This window comes from Pteropus medius, unplaced genomic scaffold (assembly GCF_902729225.1).
Source record: "Pteropus medius unplaced genomic scaffold, Ma_sr-lr_union100, whole genome shotgun sequence".
Classification (NCBI taxonomy): domain Eukaryota; kingdom Metazoa; phylum Chordata; class Mammalia; order Chiroptera; family Pteropodidae; genus Pteropus; species Pteropus medius.
This window is the reverse complement of record NW_024350927.1, coordinates 2,473,750-2,491,791: the sequence shown is the minus strand read 5'-3', so window position 1 is coordinate 2,491,791 and position 18,042 is coordinate 2,473,750. Positions and strand designations below refer to the sequence as shown.

Sequence of the window (18,042 nt, the reverse complement as noted above, 5' to 3'; positions counted from 1 at the left end):
TCCCTCAGCCAGAAAGGCACCTGGAGGCGTAGGCTGGACTCAGAAGACCCAGGTCTGGCCAGGTCTCTCCCCTGGACAAGCAACTTGACCTCCCTGAATATGCGGTTCCCGCCCCAGTGACCTTCCTGGGATGCGGTGGGGAGCAAATGAAATGAGATAGGAAATATTTAGAAAAAATACAAAAGTCTCCTTTATAAGAAAGAACAGAGTTGAAGCAAAATGGGGGCTGGGGGACAGGGAGAACAGGCAAACGAGAGTCCATATTAACATAAGATTTATTTTTTTTAAGAATACTGCAATACAGAAAAATTAATAATTTTTAAGACTTCATTCGAGATTCTCAGATTCCAGCCGTTCAGACTCCAGTAGCTCTAAACTTGCTGACCTAAGAGAGATGCTGGTTTGTTTACAGCTAAAAAATTCCCAGAGTTCAGTGGTTCTCAAGTGGAGGCCCACCAGGGGACATTTGGCAATCACCAAAAACATTTCTGGTTGTCACTATTCGGGGAGAGGTGCCCCTGGCATCTAGTGGGTAGAACCCAGGGATGCTGCTAAACATCCTACAATGCACAGCACAACTCCCACAGCAAAGGACTGACTACCTGGCCCCAAATGTCAATGGTGCCGAGGCTGAAAAGCCCTGCTCTAGAAAAAATGCAAAGGTCACAGACCACGGACGTTAGCCAGGGAACCAGCCACTGGTAAAGAGCCACGAGTCTGTCCACGGCATGCTTCTGCTCCTCTTCCTCCCTCGGTGGTCATTTGTCTCCGATTTGGGAGCCACTAAGCCCCTGTCTGCCGCCAGTGGGGAAAGAGCAGGCCCTCGACGGGTTATGAAATCTTCAATGTGTGACGGCCGCAGATGAAGGAAAGCCCAGGCCTCCCCCGCCAGGCCTGGAGCAGGAAGGTTTGGGGGTGAAAGGTGAGGCAGGGTGAGGGGCTCTGGCTTCATGAAGTTTTAAAAAACAGTTTTTTCCGGAGAAAGTTGAAACAGCCAGGAATCTGTTTGTAAATCCCTTTTTGCGAGACAGCATTAGCGACCTGTGAAAACATGACCATAGGGAGGTCTGTGAATTCTCTCCATGGAAGTAAGAATACCTTCGATTTTTAGAATAGAGGAGGGGCTAGGAGGAATGTTCCCTGAAAAAGCATTTTTAAACTCTCTAACTGCAGCTTTCTGGGGTGGGGTGGGGAGTTTGAAGAACAAACATCTCAGCTGTAAGTTTTGAAAACTCAGAATTCAAACTTTCAAAATTCAAAAATTCACAAAGTTTACATCAGATAGAAAGGTCTGCTTGAAGAAAAGCTGAAAGCAGCGCTGGGGCGAGGAGCTGGGCGCCCTGACGGACCCCAGCCCCGCCGTGCGGGGCCCAGGCCAACTCTGCGGTTCACCTGCCCAGGGCCATGGGACACGGCGGCCCTGCACTTGGCTTTGCTTCTCTGCTCCACTCAACAACGCACAGAACCAGACCCTCCTCAGGAGGAGTGGCCCCAGCCCTTGCAGCCCCTTCTCGTGGCACAAAATACCTGGGCAGAGCAGTGGGGGCCTGCGTGTGCTCTGGGACCCTCGGAGGAAGCCGCTGCTCTGAGTCAGACTTCACTCGGTGAGGCCGGGGCCCTAGTAGGCCATCCTCCCTGTTCCCTCTCTGGGGCCTCCCGAGAAGGGGACATAATAAAGAGGATTCATGACTCTTGAGGGTCAAGAGTAGTTGACCACACAGTGGGGCAAAGGGTGTGGGGAGAGCCCCACGACCTGCCTTCAGGGATGCCATGCCCTGTCCATTGAGCCATCCAACCCGGGTCAGTGTGGGGAGTGGGAGGTGTCACCTGGGCTCCTCAGAGCAGCAGGGCAAGGCAGCCCTTGGAATAAGGGGCAAATGTCACCACAGGCAGTAACATCTCACATTAAGAGAAGCAAAAGCACTGACTCTCACGGCAAGCCAAGGGGCAGAAGCGGACGGGGTTTCACCACCTTTTACCTTTGGTCTACCTGCTCCCCCCACCACCCCGCCTGGCGGAGGACACGCTGCCCCTCCCCAGCAGCCTCCCCTGTCCTTCTGGCAACACTCACCCTCAGCAGGAGGCTATGCAGGTCTTCAGAGTGAGCCCATTGCTCAAAGATGTTGTCCAGGGTCTCGATGTACCAGGAGCCACTTTTGGGGTCCCTCCACGAGACAAAGCCTTCGGAAGGAGAAAGGCTGAACTTTGCTGGAGAGCCGCCCCTCCCCACGCATGCGGGCAGGGGCCACCTCTGAACAGTACACCTCCGGCAGGAGCAGCCCACATCTCTGCACTCTGTCCCATTCATGATCCCATTTCATCCTCACCAGCACCTCGTGACACTGGTTATGATTCCCGTTCTCCCAACAAGCAAACCAAGGCTTGGAGAAGTCAAGAGACTCCCCTGAGGGACAAGAAAGGATGGAGACTAACACCTGTCACACCAGCTCTGTAGCAAGCACTGTGCTTGGTGATGTGCCAGCCACCTTGTGAATCCCCATGTCAACCCCTGAGGCCTGATTATTATTCTTGTTTTAAAGTTGAGAAAAACTGAGGTAAGGGCAGGATAAAGGTGAGGCGCACGGACCCAAGGGTGTGTGCCTCCTCAAATTCTGCACCCTAGGCACCTCGCCTGCCTCACCCTGGGCTGAGGCTCAGAGAGGTGAAGCGACGTGGTCAGGGTCACACAGGCGTCAAGAGGCAGAACCAAGACTCACACCCGGGTATTTTCCTTCACACACAGTGGCTTCTAGGGCAGATGGGAGCGGGGGACCTGCTGGCCGACGCACTCACCTGGGAAGGTGGAGTAGGACACAAAGATGTCACTTGGTGTGGGCAAATTAGACACAGCATCTGGCTGGTCACAGCTGCCTGAACGGTCCTGGAATGGCACAGCGTCTGGCTCAGGGTTGCTGCCGGGGGCCCTGTCCTCAGGGGAAGTGGAGACCACCGCAAACCCACAGTCTTTCTGCTCTGCAGGAAGCAGAAACAGACACCACTTGTCACTGAGACACACAGACCAGAGCTCCTTGCTCCACGCAGCCTGTCCCCAACATCACCTGATTCCCTCTGGAGCCAGGGCTCCCTTGCTGGGCAAACATGAGTAGGAAACTGAAATAGAAGCTTTACTTTTTTCTACAACCAAAATTTGACACATTCATTAAGTAAAATTTGAGGAGGGAAGAGGATGCAGGAATTTAAAAACCGGTTATAAAAAGTTACCAGGCATATACCCAAAAGAGCTAAAAACAGGGGTCCAAACAAAAACTTGTACACAAATGTTCACAGCAAAATTATCCACAATAGGCAAAAGGTGGAAATAACCCAAGTGTCCGTCAACAAGTGACACATAAACAAAATGTGGTGCAGACACCCAATGGGATATTATCAGGCTCAACAAGGAACAAAGTACTGATACATAACACGTGTGGATGAACCCTGGCAGCATGCTAAGTGAAAGAGGCCAAACATCGAAGACCTCATAATACGACTCCATTCATAAGACATATCCGGAAGACGCAAATCCATAGAAGAGAAAGCGGATTAGTTGTTACCAGGGTCTGGGAGGAGGCGGGAATGGAGAGTGACTGCCACTGGGTTCGGAGCTGCTTTTTGGGGTGACGAAGGGGTTCTGGAATTAGGCAGTGGTGATGGTTGCACGACACTGTGAATGTTAATGCCACTGAAGTGGACATTTGAAAATGGATTAAATGGCAAATTTTATGTCATTAAAGAACAAGTCACATTATTCAGCCTTGGAAAGGACGGAAATCCTGATACATGTCACGACATGGATGAACCTTGAGCGACATATGCTAAGTAAAATATTCTACTTCTGTGAGGTTCCTAGAGCGGTCCAGTTCACAGAAACAGAAAACAGAATAGTGGTTTCTAGGGGCTGGGGAGCGGGGAGGGGAGTTAGTGTTTAACCGGGGACAGTTTGTTTTGCAAAATGAGAAGGTTCTGGAGATGGAGGATAGTGGTGGCTGCACGACAGCATGAATGTGCTTAATGTCGCTGAGCTATACACTTAAAAATGGATAAGATGGCCAATTTTATGTGTATTGTACCACAATGGTTTTAAATTACCAAAAATGGTCACAGAATAATATGTAAAGTATGACCCGTTTGGTATATATGATGGATGGATGGATGGATGGATGGATGGATAGATAAGAGAGAGAGAGAGAGAAAATCTGGAAGGAAACACACCAGTGGCTACTTCTGAGGAACGAGACTGAGAGCAGGGATGGCAGAGGACTTGCACTTTTCATCTTTAAAGGACATCTGAGTCTGACTTTTGCGTGTGTTGAATCACTCTTGATCTCGTCAGTTTACACTTGGTAACTGGCTGCTTTCTCTAACCGCATTTATGGCCTCTTCCCCGCCACACATTAAATCTCAACATAATGAGTCAAAACAAAACGAAGCCCAGCCATCTTGGCAGCGCCCAAAGACCACAACGGCTGACAGTTGGCTGCATCTCCTTCCAGTCGTTTGTGGATTTGTTTTCACCTGGTTATTCACAGGTTCAACTAAGCATGCTTTATTCCCCAATTGCAACATCACGAGGATTTTCCTCGGGTTATTATGAAGCCTTCTTTAAAATCATGGCTTATGACACAGATGGCAGACACATACACACATGGAGCACCCCTGGGGTACAAAGCACCAACACCGGCATTGAGGGAAGATACAAAGTTAGAAGATGGGGTCCTCTGCCTAGGGAGTAAATGTCCAAACTAGAAAAAACAAAAACAAAAACCTGCATTGAGACAGATAAAAATAATTTTTTAAAAACTATATGAAACTCATCTTTTTTGCGTGCGGGTAGGAATAAAGTTGAGGAAACTGTTCACTATATTATAAAGTGCCCATTTTAAGACAAGTAAGGGGAGAAAACTCGCCATTCTTAGCTTGGCCTGTCTGAATCCCTCCCCAGCTCTAACTCTATCTCTGGTCAGCAGTTAACTTGTCAAGACTGGCTGAAACCAGTCAAAACCAAGGTGACTATCTACATGACGTCCAAAAGATTTTAAAGCTCATTACAACGTAATCTCCGTGCTACATATCCCACCGACCAGAGCCAGGATGGCTGACAAGGACAGGGACAACAGCCAGAAGAGACCATAAACAAACAAAAAGAGAGTGGACACTGATCCCGGGAAAGCTCTCACCCCTCCCCACTCCAAAAGATCCCTGACTACTCCTCCCACCTGTCTCCCTAAACCTCCCCTTCATTCCTACTATCCTATTTCAGTACCCTTCAACCGCAAAGGGGCCGGAAGTTGATCTGAAAGCTGTGCTCCCTCCCATTCTCTGGCCATAGAATAAAAGCTTGCACTGTTAACGCTCACTTTTGGTCCTGGTCTCGACACTGGCTTTGCGACACTGACCAGGAAAAGAACCCTGCTTGGGGTCCTCATAAAGGAGACTCGTCCCTTGGTAACTGATCCCATGAGTGATTCTACCTCATCCTCCTGTCTCGCCTCTGCTGCTGGAAAGCGCAAGCCAAATCTGCAGGCCGCCTCTCTATGCATGTGGGACCTCACAGGATGCATGTCGAGATTCCAAACTTATTCTTCCTGGCATTTCCTCTGTTTTGTTCTATATCATTTGCACTTCTGAAGCTATTGCAAATCTTCTCTGAGAATCAAAGAAGGCATCAAGTCACAAGGGATCCATGGAGATGTTTACAGCCCCTGATCCAGAAATTTCTTGAGGAAATAATTCAAGTGGAGCCAAAAGCCCTCTATATAAAGACATCTGTGGTTGTATGAGTCAAAAATTGAATATCATCTAAATGGCCGACATTAGGGAAATGGTTTGGTAAGTGATTACATATCACTGACATGGAAGATTAGAAAGCCACCAGCGATGATGAAGACTGTGGGCACGTGGGAAATGTGTAAGGGACAAGGTTAGGTGAGCAAAGCACACTGAGCCCAGGGGCCAAGCGCCAAAGTTAAGAGGCAGAAACGAGATGGCTGGGTCAGGATTCTGCATGATTTTAAATTGTCATATTTTCTGTCTTTTCAGTTTTAAAATCTAACCACCCACCCCCAAAGACAGGGGAAGGCCTGGAAAACAGAGGGGTCAGGGCAGGACGGGAGCCACACACAGCTCAACCGCAGAGCCACTGGGTGGCAATGCCAAAGGAGGTCTCCCGAGGTGACTTCCCTGGCAGGAGGCAGAGTTCACTGCAGGGTAAAAAGAGCCACTCAGTAAAAGCAGGCAGAGGGCAGAGGGGCCCAGAGGGTCCTCAGGGAAGTGTTTCTGGAGCAAGGGACGGAGGCCCCTGCAGGCTCCCATGTGAAAAGAGAGAACAGTCTTGGTGACAGACATGGCACGCAGTGGGCAGGCCCGTGGGCAGGAGAGCAGGCAGTCTGTGTGGCCAGACACACGGTGGGAAACAGCAAGGTGGGAGGGAGGGAGGTCACAGTTCACCCAGGGGACCAAGACAAGACAGAGACAGTTGTGGCAACCCCATAATAATAACCCCAACACCCACTGACCTCTCGCTCCAGAGCTGAAGCTCAGAAACCTGGTAATCTGTCTGTTCTCACAGCCCAGGATTCTGCCTTCAATCTTCTTGCCTCTCAGCCCCCTGAGGTGCTCCATGGAGGGCCCCAAGCCTGCAGAGGGGGCTTCCTAGATCTATGGAAGCTGGACTATTCTACAGCTTACTCAAGTCGCTACTTCTGGTTGTTTCCTTGGTCGAGATTCTGGAATCTGCCCCACGTGTCTGGGGATGACTTGAGGTGGCGCAGGGCAGGGGATCTGAGATGGGAGCAGGGGCTGCTGCTGGGTCTGCCTGGGCAGCCAGGTGCAGCAGGGGGAGGGGGCGCTTCAGGGGGGGATGACTTAAGAATGGCCTAAGGAGACAGGGATGGGCAGAGGGGCTGCCTGTGAAAAAACGGAGCAGAGACAATGGGATCCGAGAGAGAAATATGGAGGAAAAGAGAAAGAGTGGGTCAGACGGGGGATGCTAGCTGCGTCTCCATTCATGTGTCATCCTTTCTACAAATCTGATGCGAAGGCCGCACTATATGCCTTTTACACATGGCTTTGTTCTTAAAGTGCATCGATAATTCAAAGCTCCCTGTGAGGCAAGACCAACTTCCCCATAAGAATAAACATACAGTGGGAAGAGGAGCTGTTCGCTCGGCACACAAAATCCACAACCACTGCAGCATACTGTTCTTCCTCTGCCTTTCCAGCATGATCTCTCAAACTCTGAAGAGGGGTCACCCAAAAGTAACAGCTCGGCCCAACAGGGGCTGCTCAGCTTTGGCCAAGAGCATCGTCACACTGTGTCACCTTGTATCATGCTACTTGTTCGCTGACATTCCACACTGAAGTCACTGTCGCTGAGGTACATTTTTCTGCCCTGGTGCCTGCACTATCTCTTTACGAAGGGGCAGTTAGAGGATTTTTAAATTGTAACAACAGTGAACTTTAAAACAGCAACATAAAAGTCACCAAAATCTAGGGCAGACGACCTGATGCCTGTAAACAACAGGATACTCCCCCAGACACTGACAGAGACAGGGACATTTGGTTATTTCTGTTCTCAGCTGACATGCCGCCCTCATGTGGCGACAGCGTTAAACACAAGGTCACGTGGCCTGGGGGGAGCCAGGCAGGGCCAGGAACTCCAAAGGCAGCTGATTCCAACTTTGGAATCTTGCTGCTCCCAGTGAGTTGTTTTGGTTTGTTTTTTAGTGGAAGGAATCGACATTATTTCAAATTTCGCTCACAGATATTTTTATATGGTTCTATTTCATATTCAAATTCAAATAATTAGAATTCACATAAGATACAACCAACCATATTGTGAGCTTTGTGCCAGGACGAGGACCTGGCTGTAGGTCAGACAGGCCTAGCCCTGTCCTTGGAGAGCTGACTAGGGAATATGGCAATTTCAACGCAAGGAGAAGGTGCTGTGACGGGGAAGAACGGGCCTGCAGGAACACAAGGGCCAGCTAATCCTGGCAGTTCGAGTAAGAGTGGGTGTTTAGGGAAGACTTCCTGGAGGAGGTGACAATAAGTTGTGATCAGAGGATGGATGATTAAGAGCTGGCCAGGAGACAAGGCAGAGGAATAGCACATGGAAAGGCCAAGGAGCCTGTGACATCCTGGGGAAGCTGAGCGGTGCTGGGGCGGGCACAGCGTGCCACGCTGGGGTAGGTGAGGCGACCAGGGCCAGATCACCAAGGGCCACATAGGTCCCACTGAGGCGTCCAAACACACCACAAAGATCATCCATGCTGCTGAGGAAGGATATGGGGGTGGGCACCAGGCCGGAAGACCAGCTAACTAACTTTCCCAGAAAGTGGGCCTCCCTTTCTCTCAGGTAGTGGAAAGGGGGTCCAGTTGATGGAGGGTCAGGAGGTGATGATAAGGAAAATGAGTTTTTTTTCCCTCCTCCACTTTATTTTTGTCAAGTCTCTTGAGTTGAAGTTGCCAAAGTTGCATGAGCCTCTGATGCTAATGCAATGTGAGATGAAGACGCTCACCTCTAACGGCTGGACAAGGCTGAGAGCTCTCTAGCCGGATGCAGGTGCTGCCATTCAAACAACAGTGGCCATGTTTGGGACCCTCTGCCTGCCTGGAGAGACCCCTTGGACATCGTGAGGGGCTGGATGGAGACGCAAGCAGCTCCTTCCCCACTAAATTCATCTGCAGAGGGGCTGAGGACCTGCTTACCTCCACCACAGGCCTGGATGAAAAAGAGCTTGGGCTTCCCTCCCAAGCTGGGGCAGCCGGTTCCATTGAAGATGTTCACAATTTTCTCGATGGACACAAGAAACCCATCTGTGCCGTAAACAGCCCCCGGGAACTGGAGGTGGCTGGCCTAGAAGACCAAGAATCCTGGTTACAAAACCAAGGGGTCGGGTGAGAATCTCTGTTCTAAGGCTTTGTGGGGGCCAAGCATCTAGAAGGTCCCAGCCAGGGCATGAGGTGGATTTAGACAGAGCAGGTTGGTTCTGGATGGGCCCAATCAGCTTCCATTCCAGGGTCTCAAACTCACGTACCTACAGGGGCCAAGACAGCCTAACTAGAGAGTGCCAGCCAGCTTCTTCTAGATCAGTGGCTCTCAAAGTGTGGTCCCTGGACCAAGAACATCAGCATCACCTGGGACTTGTAAGACATGCGAATTCTTGGACCCCACCCAGAGTGAAGACCAGCAAGCAGGTCCTTCGGGTGCCTCTGATGCAGCTAAATGTGGAGAACCACTGTTCGAGATCAATTCTTCTCGAACTCTGTGTGTACGGGACCCTGTTAAAGCATAGGCTCTGAATGAAGAGGTCTGGAGTGGGGCCTGAGAGCTTGCGTTCTCACGAGCTGCCAGGAGATGCCCATGCTGCTGGTCCCAGGGCCATACCATGAAGGGAAAGACCTGCCCAGCTACAGGCCACACAGCATGCCCTGTGAGGATGCTGGCCTGGTAAGGACGGACCTTTGTGGTTTTCAAGAGAAGATGAAAACCCTAATTTTTTTGTGAAAGCTGCCGTTTTTTCAAACACTGTATAACCCAGGGGGTTATACAGGCCCCCAGCTTGTAATCTTTAATCTGTCCAACCCCCAACTTAAAAGATGAGGAAACTGAGGACCAGGAAGGGGAAGGAGCTTGGCCACAATGAGCCGGCACATTCGTGGCTGAGCCCAGAGTGGATGCCAGTGTCCTGACTGCCAGCCAGCAGCAAGGGCCGGCACCATGCCCAGCTGGACGGAGGCAGGAGCTAGGAGTTCTTATGGGCTGTGCTAGCTCTGAACAAAATCCGGGGGTAGAAGCTCTGTGAGCAGAGCTTGTCTGCTCCTTGCCTCTCCCAGATGCTTCTCCCAGGAACACCCCCGCCCCCTACCCAGGGGGAGCATCCAAATCCTCAGAGGACCAGATGGTACCCAAAAAAAACAACAGGAGTTGGACAGGCTGCACGGCTCTTCCCATAAAGCTGAGGGTGTCCCGGACACAGGATGGGTGGGGCTCCCACACAGCCTTCAGTGCAGCCTTTCCTAGACACCTACCCAAGGAGCTCAGGCCTCCTACCTGGCAGCCGTGAGAGAGGATGACCACCACACAGCAGTCCAGTGCGCCGTGGTCCCGCTGTGCCAGCTCCACCAAAGCCTGGACTATTTGCTACAAGAGAAGGCTGCAGGTGAGCCAGAACGCTGGCGGATCGGGTCCCCACGGGTCCCCATCCCTGGGCGCACCTCCCCTACTCCCAGGGCCAACACTGAAGCATGACAGTCTAACGGTCTCAATAACCACCATTCTTGAGGAACAGGTGCTGTGCTTGGGCACTGTTCATCTAACCTCACGGCAACCCCAGGAGGTGAGCACTGTTCTTGCTGTCTAGACAAGAAAAGTAAGGCTCAGGAGTCACACGGCAGGTGGCTGGAGAGCCAGTCTTTCTGAGCCTGAAGCTTACACTGGTAACCACTGAACAGTACTGCCTCTCACGGTCCTACAGACCTAAGAGCTCGTCTTAGAGAGTCCACTTGCTTTCGGGGTCTCTCGTAGGACAAAGTCCCACCCCTCCCCCAGCCCCGCGGACAGTGACCATACCTTGCCAGTCAGGTCGCACTTCACCTCCACCATGAAATGTAACGAGCGGAAGCGTCGCTGCAACTTCTCACAGTCGACGTTGGAGCCGGGGCGGGTGCTGAGCCCCGACTTGAGGCAGAAGTGCACGTTGTTGATAATGAGGCAGTGGCCACAGGGGTCTGCGTTCAGGACGTATACCTGCCCAAGCACAGGGACCGGCATAATCCGGGGTCTCACTGCACACCTCAAGAGGGAAGGTGACCCCCTGGTTTTTATTCATGCGGTTGACAGTCTGGAGCGATGAGAAATTAAAGGGGTCTGCCCCCCACCCCCTCGGAAGGATCAGCAGGGTCTACACCCAGCACTTCAGGGCAGAAGCAAAGACTGCAAACCAGACCGGGGTAAGCATGAGCTGTGTGACAACCGAACAGCTAACCCTGGGGGAGGAGATTAGCTCCCATCACGGTATTCAGGGATGGGAACTGCTAGCTTAGAAATCCAGCACCCGGAGACATTCACCCCAAGGAACCTTAAAGGCCATCCAGTCCGGGGGAGCACCTGAGCATCAAGTGGGTGGCTCTGTTGGCAGACGCAGCTCAGGCCCATCTTCAGAGCGCTGACGCTGCTTCCCCCCCAGGCTCAGTGTTTCCCTTGTAATTCTCTCTCACATCAGCCTGGTTTTTTTGTTTACGATACTTAACACTATTTATATTTATACATTTCTTTGTGTAAGCAGCCCCCGCTAGGCTGATGGCTCCACGAGGACTAGAAACACAAGTGGTCTGTTCTCAGGGCTCCCAGCATGGAGCCCAGGGCTGGCACATAGGAGTCACACAGTAAATACTGTGAATGAGAGAATGACTTGGTCTGGGGTGGGTGTCACACAGCTGATTCCGATGCCACCGCTCATGAGGTCTGATCCCCTGACTTCACAGATGAGGAAAGAGCAGAGCTGGACACTGTACTCCAGGAAGAGCTGTGCCGGGGTCAGGGAGCTGAAGGGGGCATGGGACTGGGACCCTCTCTCCAGCTGGGCTGGGTTCCCTGGGCTCCCGACACAGCTGCAGGGAAGGTCCTGGGGAGTGGAGAGCGGAAGGGCCCAAACCAACGCAACTGGCCCCAAATCATACCAAGACTTACCAAATCGGCGTTTCCCCTCAGTCCCTCCTGAGTACCTGGAGAGAGAAAGAGGGAAAACACAAAGGTCAGGGGCCAACGGGGGAGCGGCAAGGGACTCTGTGAGGACAGCCCTCACAGAAACGCAGGGCTGGGAACTCAGGAACCCTCAGACACTGCTGGGAGGAGTCAAAGGGCACAACCCCCTTGGAGAACTGTTTCTAATAATTAAATGCACACCTGCCCTCTGACCAGCAATTCCGCTCCCAGGTGTTCACCCAAGAGAAATGAGTGCAATGGACACAAAAACACTTGGCCACCAATGTTCGCTGAAGCCTTATTCATAACACCCAGAACCAGAAACAACACAAGCGTCTGTCAACAAGTCGATGGATAAACACATTGTGATACACCCACATAAGGGAACACCACACAGCCGAAAAAGAAATGAGCTACCAATACACGCAACACCATGGATAACCTCAAAAACACGACGCTGAGTAAAGAAAGCCAGAAAAGTATACACAGCACGATTCCATTTACGTGAAATTCTAGAACAGAAGGGTGTAAGAGAAGCTCCAGGAAAGTAGATGCTCCCATTTGTCAAACCCGTAGGGCCCAGCACAGAGTGGGTCCCCATGAAATGTTTGCAAAATAAATAAATCAGTAAAATGGTCATTTTTTCCTTTAATGTTAAAAGAATTTTCATTTCAACTAGCTAGAAGTCAACTAGCCACCAGCCTATAAGGTTGTGGGACATTTTTTTCCTTTTAAGCTAAAAGAACATAGTGACTACCTCCATGTCACATTGGAGCCTACCCTCATGATCCAATGATGATGACATTCATTGCTCAGAGCAGGCCTGAACCCTTTGTTGAGAACTATTCTCTTGCGAATTTAAAAGTCATGCTGGAAAACCATTCACATCCCATTTGTAAAAAAAATAAATGGTTTTACCTAGCCTGAGGACTTCTATTAGTCCACAGACTTAATTCTGAAATTATTGCTCATTTCAAACATCCAATGCACCCCAAAAATATAACCATCATCCACTACTGAGGAACTTATTCATTTCCCAAATTAGCAATAAAGATTGACGAAGTGAGAGTGACCCCATCGAAATGACAGAACAAGAATTTTCTACTGCCTTCTCTCACAGAGAACACCAATTCTGACAATCACCCACAGACAAGCGTGCCTTTGTGGAAGTCCACGAGTCCAGTGGAGAAATTCTAGCACATCGCTGATGCAAAAATAAAATAAAATAAATCCAAGATTGGATGCATTGAAGAGGCCAGTCAGTAAAGATTGGAGGAAGTGATGCTTCTTCAAACACAGACACAGAAACGCAAGACTTCGAGGAGCGTGAAAAATCAAGAAAACACAACACCACCAAAGGAACACAATAATTTTCCAGTAATTAACCCCAAAGAAATGGAAATCTGAGATTTGCCCAATAAAAAATTCAAAATCATTGTTTAAAAGCAGCTCAGTTAGCTACAAAAAAAAAAAAAAGACAATTCAAGGAAATTGGGAAAACAGTACACAAACAAAACGAGACATTTGACAGAGACAGAAATCACCAAAAAAGAACCAAACAGAAATTCTAGAGCTGAAAAACACAATGAAGAAAATGAAAAATTCAGCAGAAGAGCATATCAGACTTGATCAAACAGGAGAAAGAATGTGAGGTAGAAGACAAGTCATTCCAAATTACTCATTCAGAAGAGAACACATGCTTTTCAGAGAAAGGGCTGCCAAAACTGAAGACCTACCAGAATATTCCACCCATAAGTACTCAGAAAGACAAGATCAAAATTAAATTCTGAATCTCTGCCTTCCCAGCTGTACCAACGGTCACTCCTCCATGAATGCTCATTACGCCCACCCACCAACCACGCTCTCGGTACTCACGGACATCACTGAATCTTCCGGAACTGATGTCCACTGGTCTGGGCGCCTCTGGTCTGAGACCCTCTGGCCCCGGGGTCAGTTTCGATGGATCTTGCTTTACCATGCTCAGCTCCTCTGGTTTGCCGCTCACTGGTCTAACCACCACAGGCATGAGGTCCAGGGGTCTGATGGCCTCCGGATTCCGCTTTGCTGCTTGGCTGTTCTTTCTCAGCAATGAAGCCAGGCTGTTCTGGCCCGTGTCCTCCAAGCAGGAGATGAACAAAGGAAGGGCCTGACTCCCTCGAGTCTCCAGATCTGTGATCAGCTGCCTGGCCTGATCGCGACGAGACCCAGAGCCCGCTCGCTGTTTGGAAAGAACGACAGGGCACTAATTACACACACACTTTCTGGGACTCTCACCTTATCCCCCCACTTCCTACACGGCATCAATCTAAACAATCAGGGACATGGGCAAAAATTGAGATTGCCTTTGTTGATCTATTAATTTGGTATTTTGGAGGCATTTACTATGTGCCCTGTGCTGTGCTACGTGCTGAAAATGCAGCAGCAAATAATCTCGGTCCTTAGGAAGCGATCGATGGGTGGGGGATGCAAACAGAGAAATCGACAACAACACAGCAAGGAGAGGTGTGCCACAGGGGACTGGGAAGGTACGGGGACACCCAACTCAGCCCTGGGGGGTCAGAGAGGATTCCAGGAAAGGATCTTGGCTGAGGCCCCAGGAAACATCAGTAAGTGAATAGTGAATTTAGTGGGGGTAGGGAACAGTAGTGAGGCAGGGGGCATTGGTGTGGTCATGCCAAGAGAGCTGTGAGAAGCACTGAAGAGTTTTAAGAAGTGGGGTGACAGAGTCAGATCTGCCTTTTAGAAAAATCATCCTGAGGGCAGGGTGGACAATAAAAGTGAGCCACAGCTCACTTGGCAGCAAAATCGATACAGCTAGAATAAAGACAAGTGAGAGGACAGACCAGAGAAACAAGCAGAGAGAATAGACAGCACGGCCATTGACTGGGTGGACTGTGAAGATGGAGAAATGGTCAAGGTTGACAGGTGTGGGGATGGGTGGCGCCAGTCACTGAGACAGGGAGCAGGGCAGGAGCACTAAGAAGATGCTGGTTATCTGCTGGCTGTCCTTTGAGACCCAACATTGGGCAAGTTCCTCAGGATGCACAAGAATAAGACACCACCCTATCCTCAAATGTCTTGCAGCAGCACTGTCCAAGGGAACTTTCCGAGATGATGGCGATGTTCTTTATCTGCAGTGTCCAATATGGCTGCCCAATCAGCCACATGCAGCTAATGAGCACTTGGGTGCTATGACTGGGGAATGGAATTTTTTAGTTTGTTTAATTTTAATAGTTCAGATTTACATTTAAATAGCCACGCAGCTAATGGCTACTATATTAGAACAGCGCACACCTATAGTGTCACTGAGAAGATAATTCTCAGCCACAAAACACTGAGCTATATGCCTACTTCTCTGCAAGTAGATTGTGTTGCTTGATTTCTCTCAAGAGTTACTGAACACTCACAAAGACACTTGTTAAATGCATGATTTCGTTTAGTCCCCTCAACAACCGTAAATTATAATTATCCAATCTGTAGAGAGGGAAACTGAGTCACAGAAAGGCGTTGCAACTTGCTAATATATAACGAAGCCAGAATCTGGGCTGACATCCATGCGGCTCCAAAGCCTGTGTGTTCATCAGCCACACCAGGTATGGGGAAATGGAGGCCTGTCTTTCACACAGCATCCTTTTAAAATTCTGAATTGTTAACATTTAAAATCAGGGAATTTGACAGCGAGAATTCCAGTTTCTCTTTAAAAACATGAAAGATCTGGCAACACTGGACCATACCCAGCTGGAGCTGGGGAGCAGCACAGAGGCTGCCTACCGTAGTGCCCACACATTGGGCCTCCATGGGCATCGGAGTTAGTGACCTTTGTGAATGTACCTGAAGGCAAGGAAATGGCCTCATGCCATTTCCACTCTTGAATATAGGCCACACAGCAGGTGCTCACAAGGCTTCCTTTAATATTATTATTCACTGGTAATTTTCCATATGACACTTGACCTATTAAAGATTTCCTCACTGGGTCAAGCCGAGCTGCTGGGTGATGGAGAAACTGAACACTTGGCCTGCAAGCAGACCACCGGGCACCAGCCAGGGACCTCCAGGAAGCCAGGCACACCCACTGCTCCTCGCGGTAGGAAATACCTCCTGTACCCACCTTACCTCAGAGTCCTGTGGTTAGGGTCAAATAAGACAAAGACATGAAAGTGCTTTTAAAGAGAACTTCCAATGTTTGACTTTATTATTCCCTCCATTAAATTCATCTCCAAAAAAGCTTTACAAAACATAAACAACACATGAAGGACTGGCCAAGGAGGCCAAGGCACAGCCAACTGCCATAGGTTGAGTGTGCCTGACACTCCAGTTTCACATCCATTATCTCATTCAACCCTCAGGACACTACTACTGTTGTCCCCATTTCGCAGCCCAGGAAACTGACTCAAAGAGGATAAGTGAGTGACTTGCCCAAGGACAGGGTTCCAGGCTGTCTGACGCCTAAGTGGGTGCCACGGACCGCCACGCTAGAGGAGGAAAACACACACACGCCTCCTTGCCGGCAAAAGCGCAGTGCTGCAGCAGCTACCAGTGCACGCTGGTGGTGCAGGGCGCGGAACGGCTTTAGCAAGCGCTCAAAGAGGTGTCTGGGATCGTTTGGTTCCGCCGCGCAATTCAGTGGGCTCGCCGCCGTGTGGGAAAACGGGGTTCCCACACGATGGTTCCCCAAAGGAGGTGGGTACTAATTGGCACAGACGGGGCAAGGGAAGTGGGAGCTCGGCCTTTAAGTTACGTAGCAGCTCCAGCAACCCTCTCAGCGCGGCTTCGCTGTTCCCATCTGTGACAGAAGCCTGCATGCGGCGCGGGAATTGGGGGGCGCGGGATGGGCGAGTGCGCACCTGGATGTCTTCGATCATGTCGGGCGTGAAGAGCTCGTAGTTCAGTAGAGCGTCCCAGAGAGATGCCACCTGCAACTCGCCGACCAGCCGCACCCGGAATCGCCGCAGAAGTTGCCGGTCAGCCTCGTCCATGGCGGGAAGACCGCCCGGACCCCGGCCGCCTCCGTCCGCCTCCGTCCGCTTCCGGGCCCCTGCCACAGCGCCCCGCCCCTGTATCTCCCCCGCCCCCAGGGTCCGACTCCCAGACCAGGCAACCTCCGGCCCATTCGGCTCCGCCTCTGCACCCTGCCCCGCCCCTGGGACACACCCACGCGCCAACGCCCCGCCCCAGACACATCCTCGCGTCACTGACGCGACCCCCTGGCCAAAATTCAAGACCACTCGCTTTTACAGAGAGACTCGGAGGGGCTCTACAAGTAGGAGAGGCAGACATGTCGGGAGCCACGGTCTGCCCCGCCCCATTCAACTCCCTCCGGGTTATGGCTCCTCTCTAGCTCCACCCCCCCGCCCACAACAAAACCATGTCTTCCGCCCCTATGCCCGGATCTCATCGTTTACTGTTCCAAGCTGGCGTGTCCGACCAAGCCCAACCTACACGGTTTTCCATTCCCCTTCTCCCTCTCCCACCCTAGCACCTCCCACAACGAAGAAAAAAACTGACAGAAATCTTGTCCTCTGAACTCTCTGTTTACACGGCTCATTTGAAAAGTAATTGATCCTGTTTATTGAGCATCTGCTAAGTCTCAGACATTGTGCTAGCCGTTTTACATTGCATCATCTTATTTATCCCTGACTGCAATTCTACCAGGGAAGTAGTTTCCCCTATTTTACATAAATGGACGCTGGGGCTCAAGGAAGTGAAGTGACTGTTCAAGATCACACAGGTAGTAACTGGCAGAGGCAGGCAAGATTTAATCTCGAACCTGACTCAAAGTCCACACTCTTAACCTGGAGTCCACCTTAGAATATATTCTCTTGAGCAGCAAAACCTCAGTCCCATTCATTCATTTATTCCATCAGTATTTATTGCGATCCTGTCTGTACCAAGGTCTGTGCAAGCGCCAAGAATAGAGGTGGGGGGCGGGGGGAAACAGACAAAAAAGCCCTGCCGTTAGGAGGTTACATTCCAGTGGGAGGAGACAAATGATAAACAAAATAAAAGATATAGTATGTTAGATAGTGATAACTGCAAAGGAGATAACAATAAATAAAAACAGGGCAAGGCTATATGAAATCTATCTATATCCCTAAAGAACCTCTTTGTCTCAATGAAAGTCATTGTCTTACCTCAGAAACCTGTGCCTCTCCCTCTCCCACCACCCCCTCCCCGGCCACCCACCACACACACATCCCTTTCCCTTGCTATAGGCAAGGGCTGGCATTCTAGGGTGGAGCTCGCTTTTTAGTAAATGCTTTTAGGAATCCTGGGTTCTAGGCCTTGGGCAAGTCTCTGGGCCTCAGTATCGCCATTAGCATATGAAGGAGTTGGAC

General features: G+C 50.4%; 1 protein-coding gene across 1 annotated transcript; it reads right to left on the bottom strand.

Moving 5' to 3' along the window:
* Positions 1 to 257: 257 nt before the first annotated feature.
* Positions 258 to 16,756, bottom strand: CASP9 (caspase 9). The gene is made up of 9 exons (XM_039842148.1): positions 16,552 to 16,756; positions 13,583 to 13,925; positions 11,693 to 11,727; positions 10,574 to 10,750; positions 10,055 to 10,144; positions 8,710 to 8,857; positions 2,794 to 2,973; positions 2,072 to 2,181; positions 258 to 1,041 (listed from the first exon to the last, which is right to left on the bottom strand). The coding sequence occupies exons 1-9, from the start codon at positions 16,681 to 16,683 to the stop codon at positions 949 to 951; spliced, it is 1,308 nt and encodes a 435-aa protein (XP_039698082.1). The 5' UTR covers positions 16,684 to 16,756; the 3' UTR covers positions 258 to 948.
* Positions 16,757 to 18,042: the final 1,286 nt, after the last annotated feature.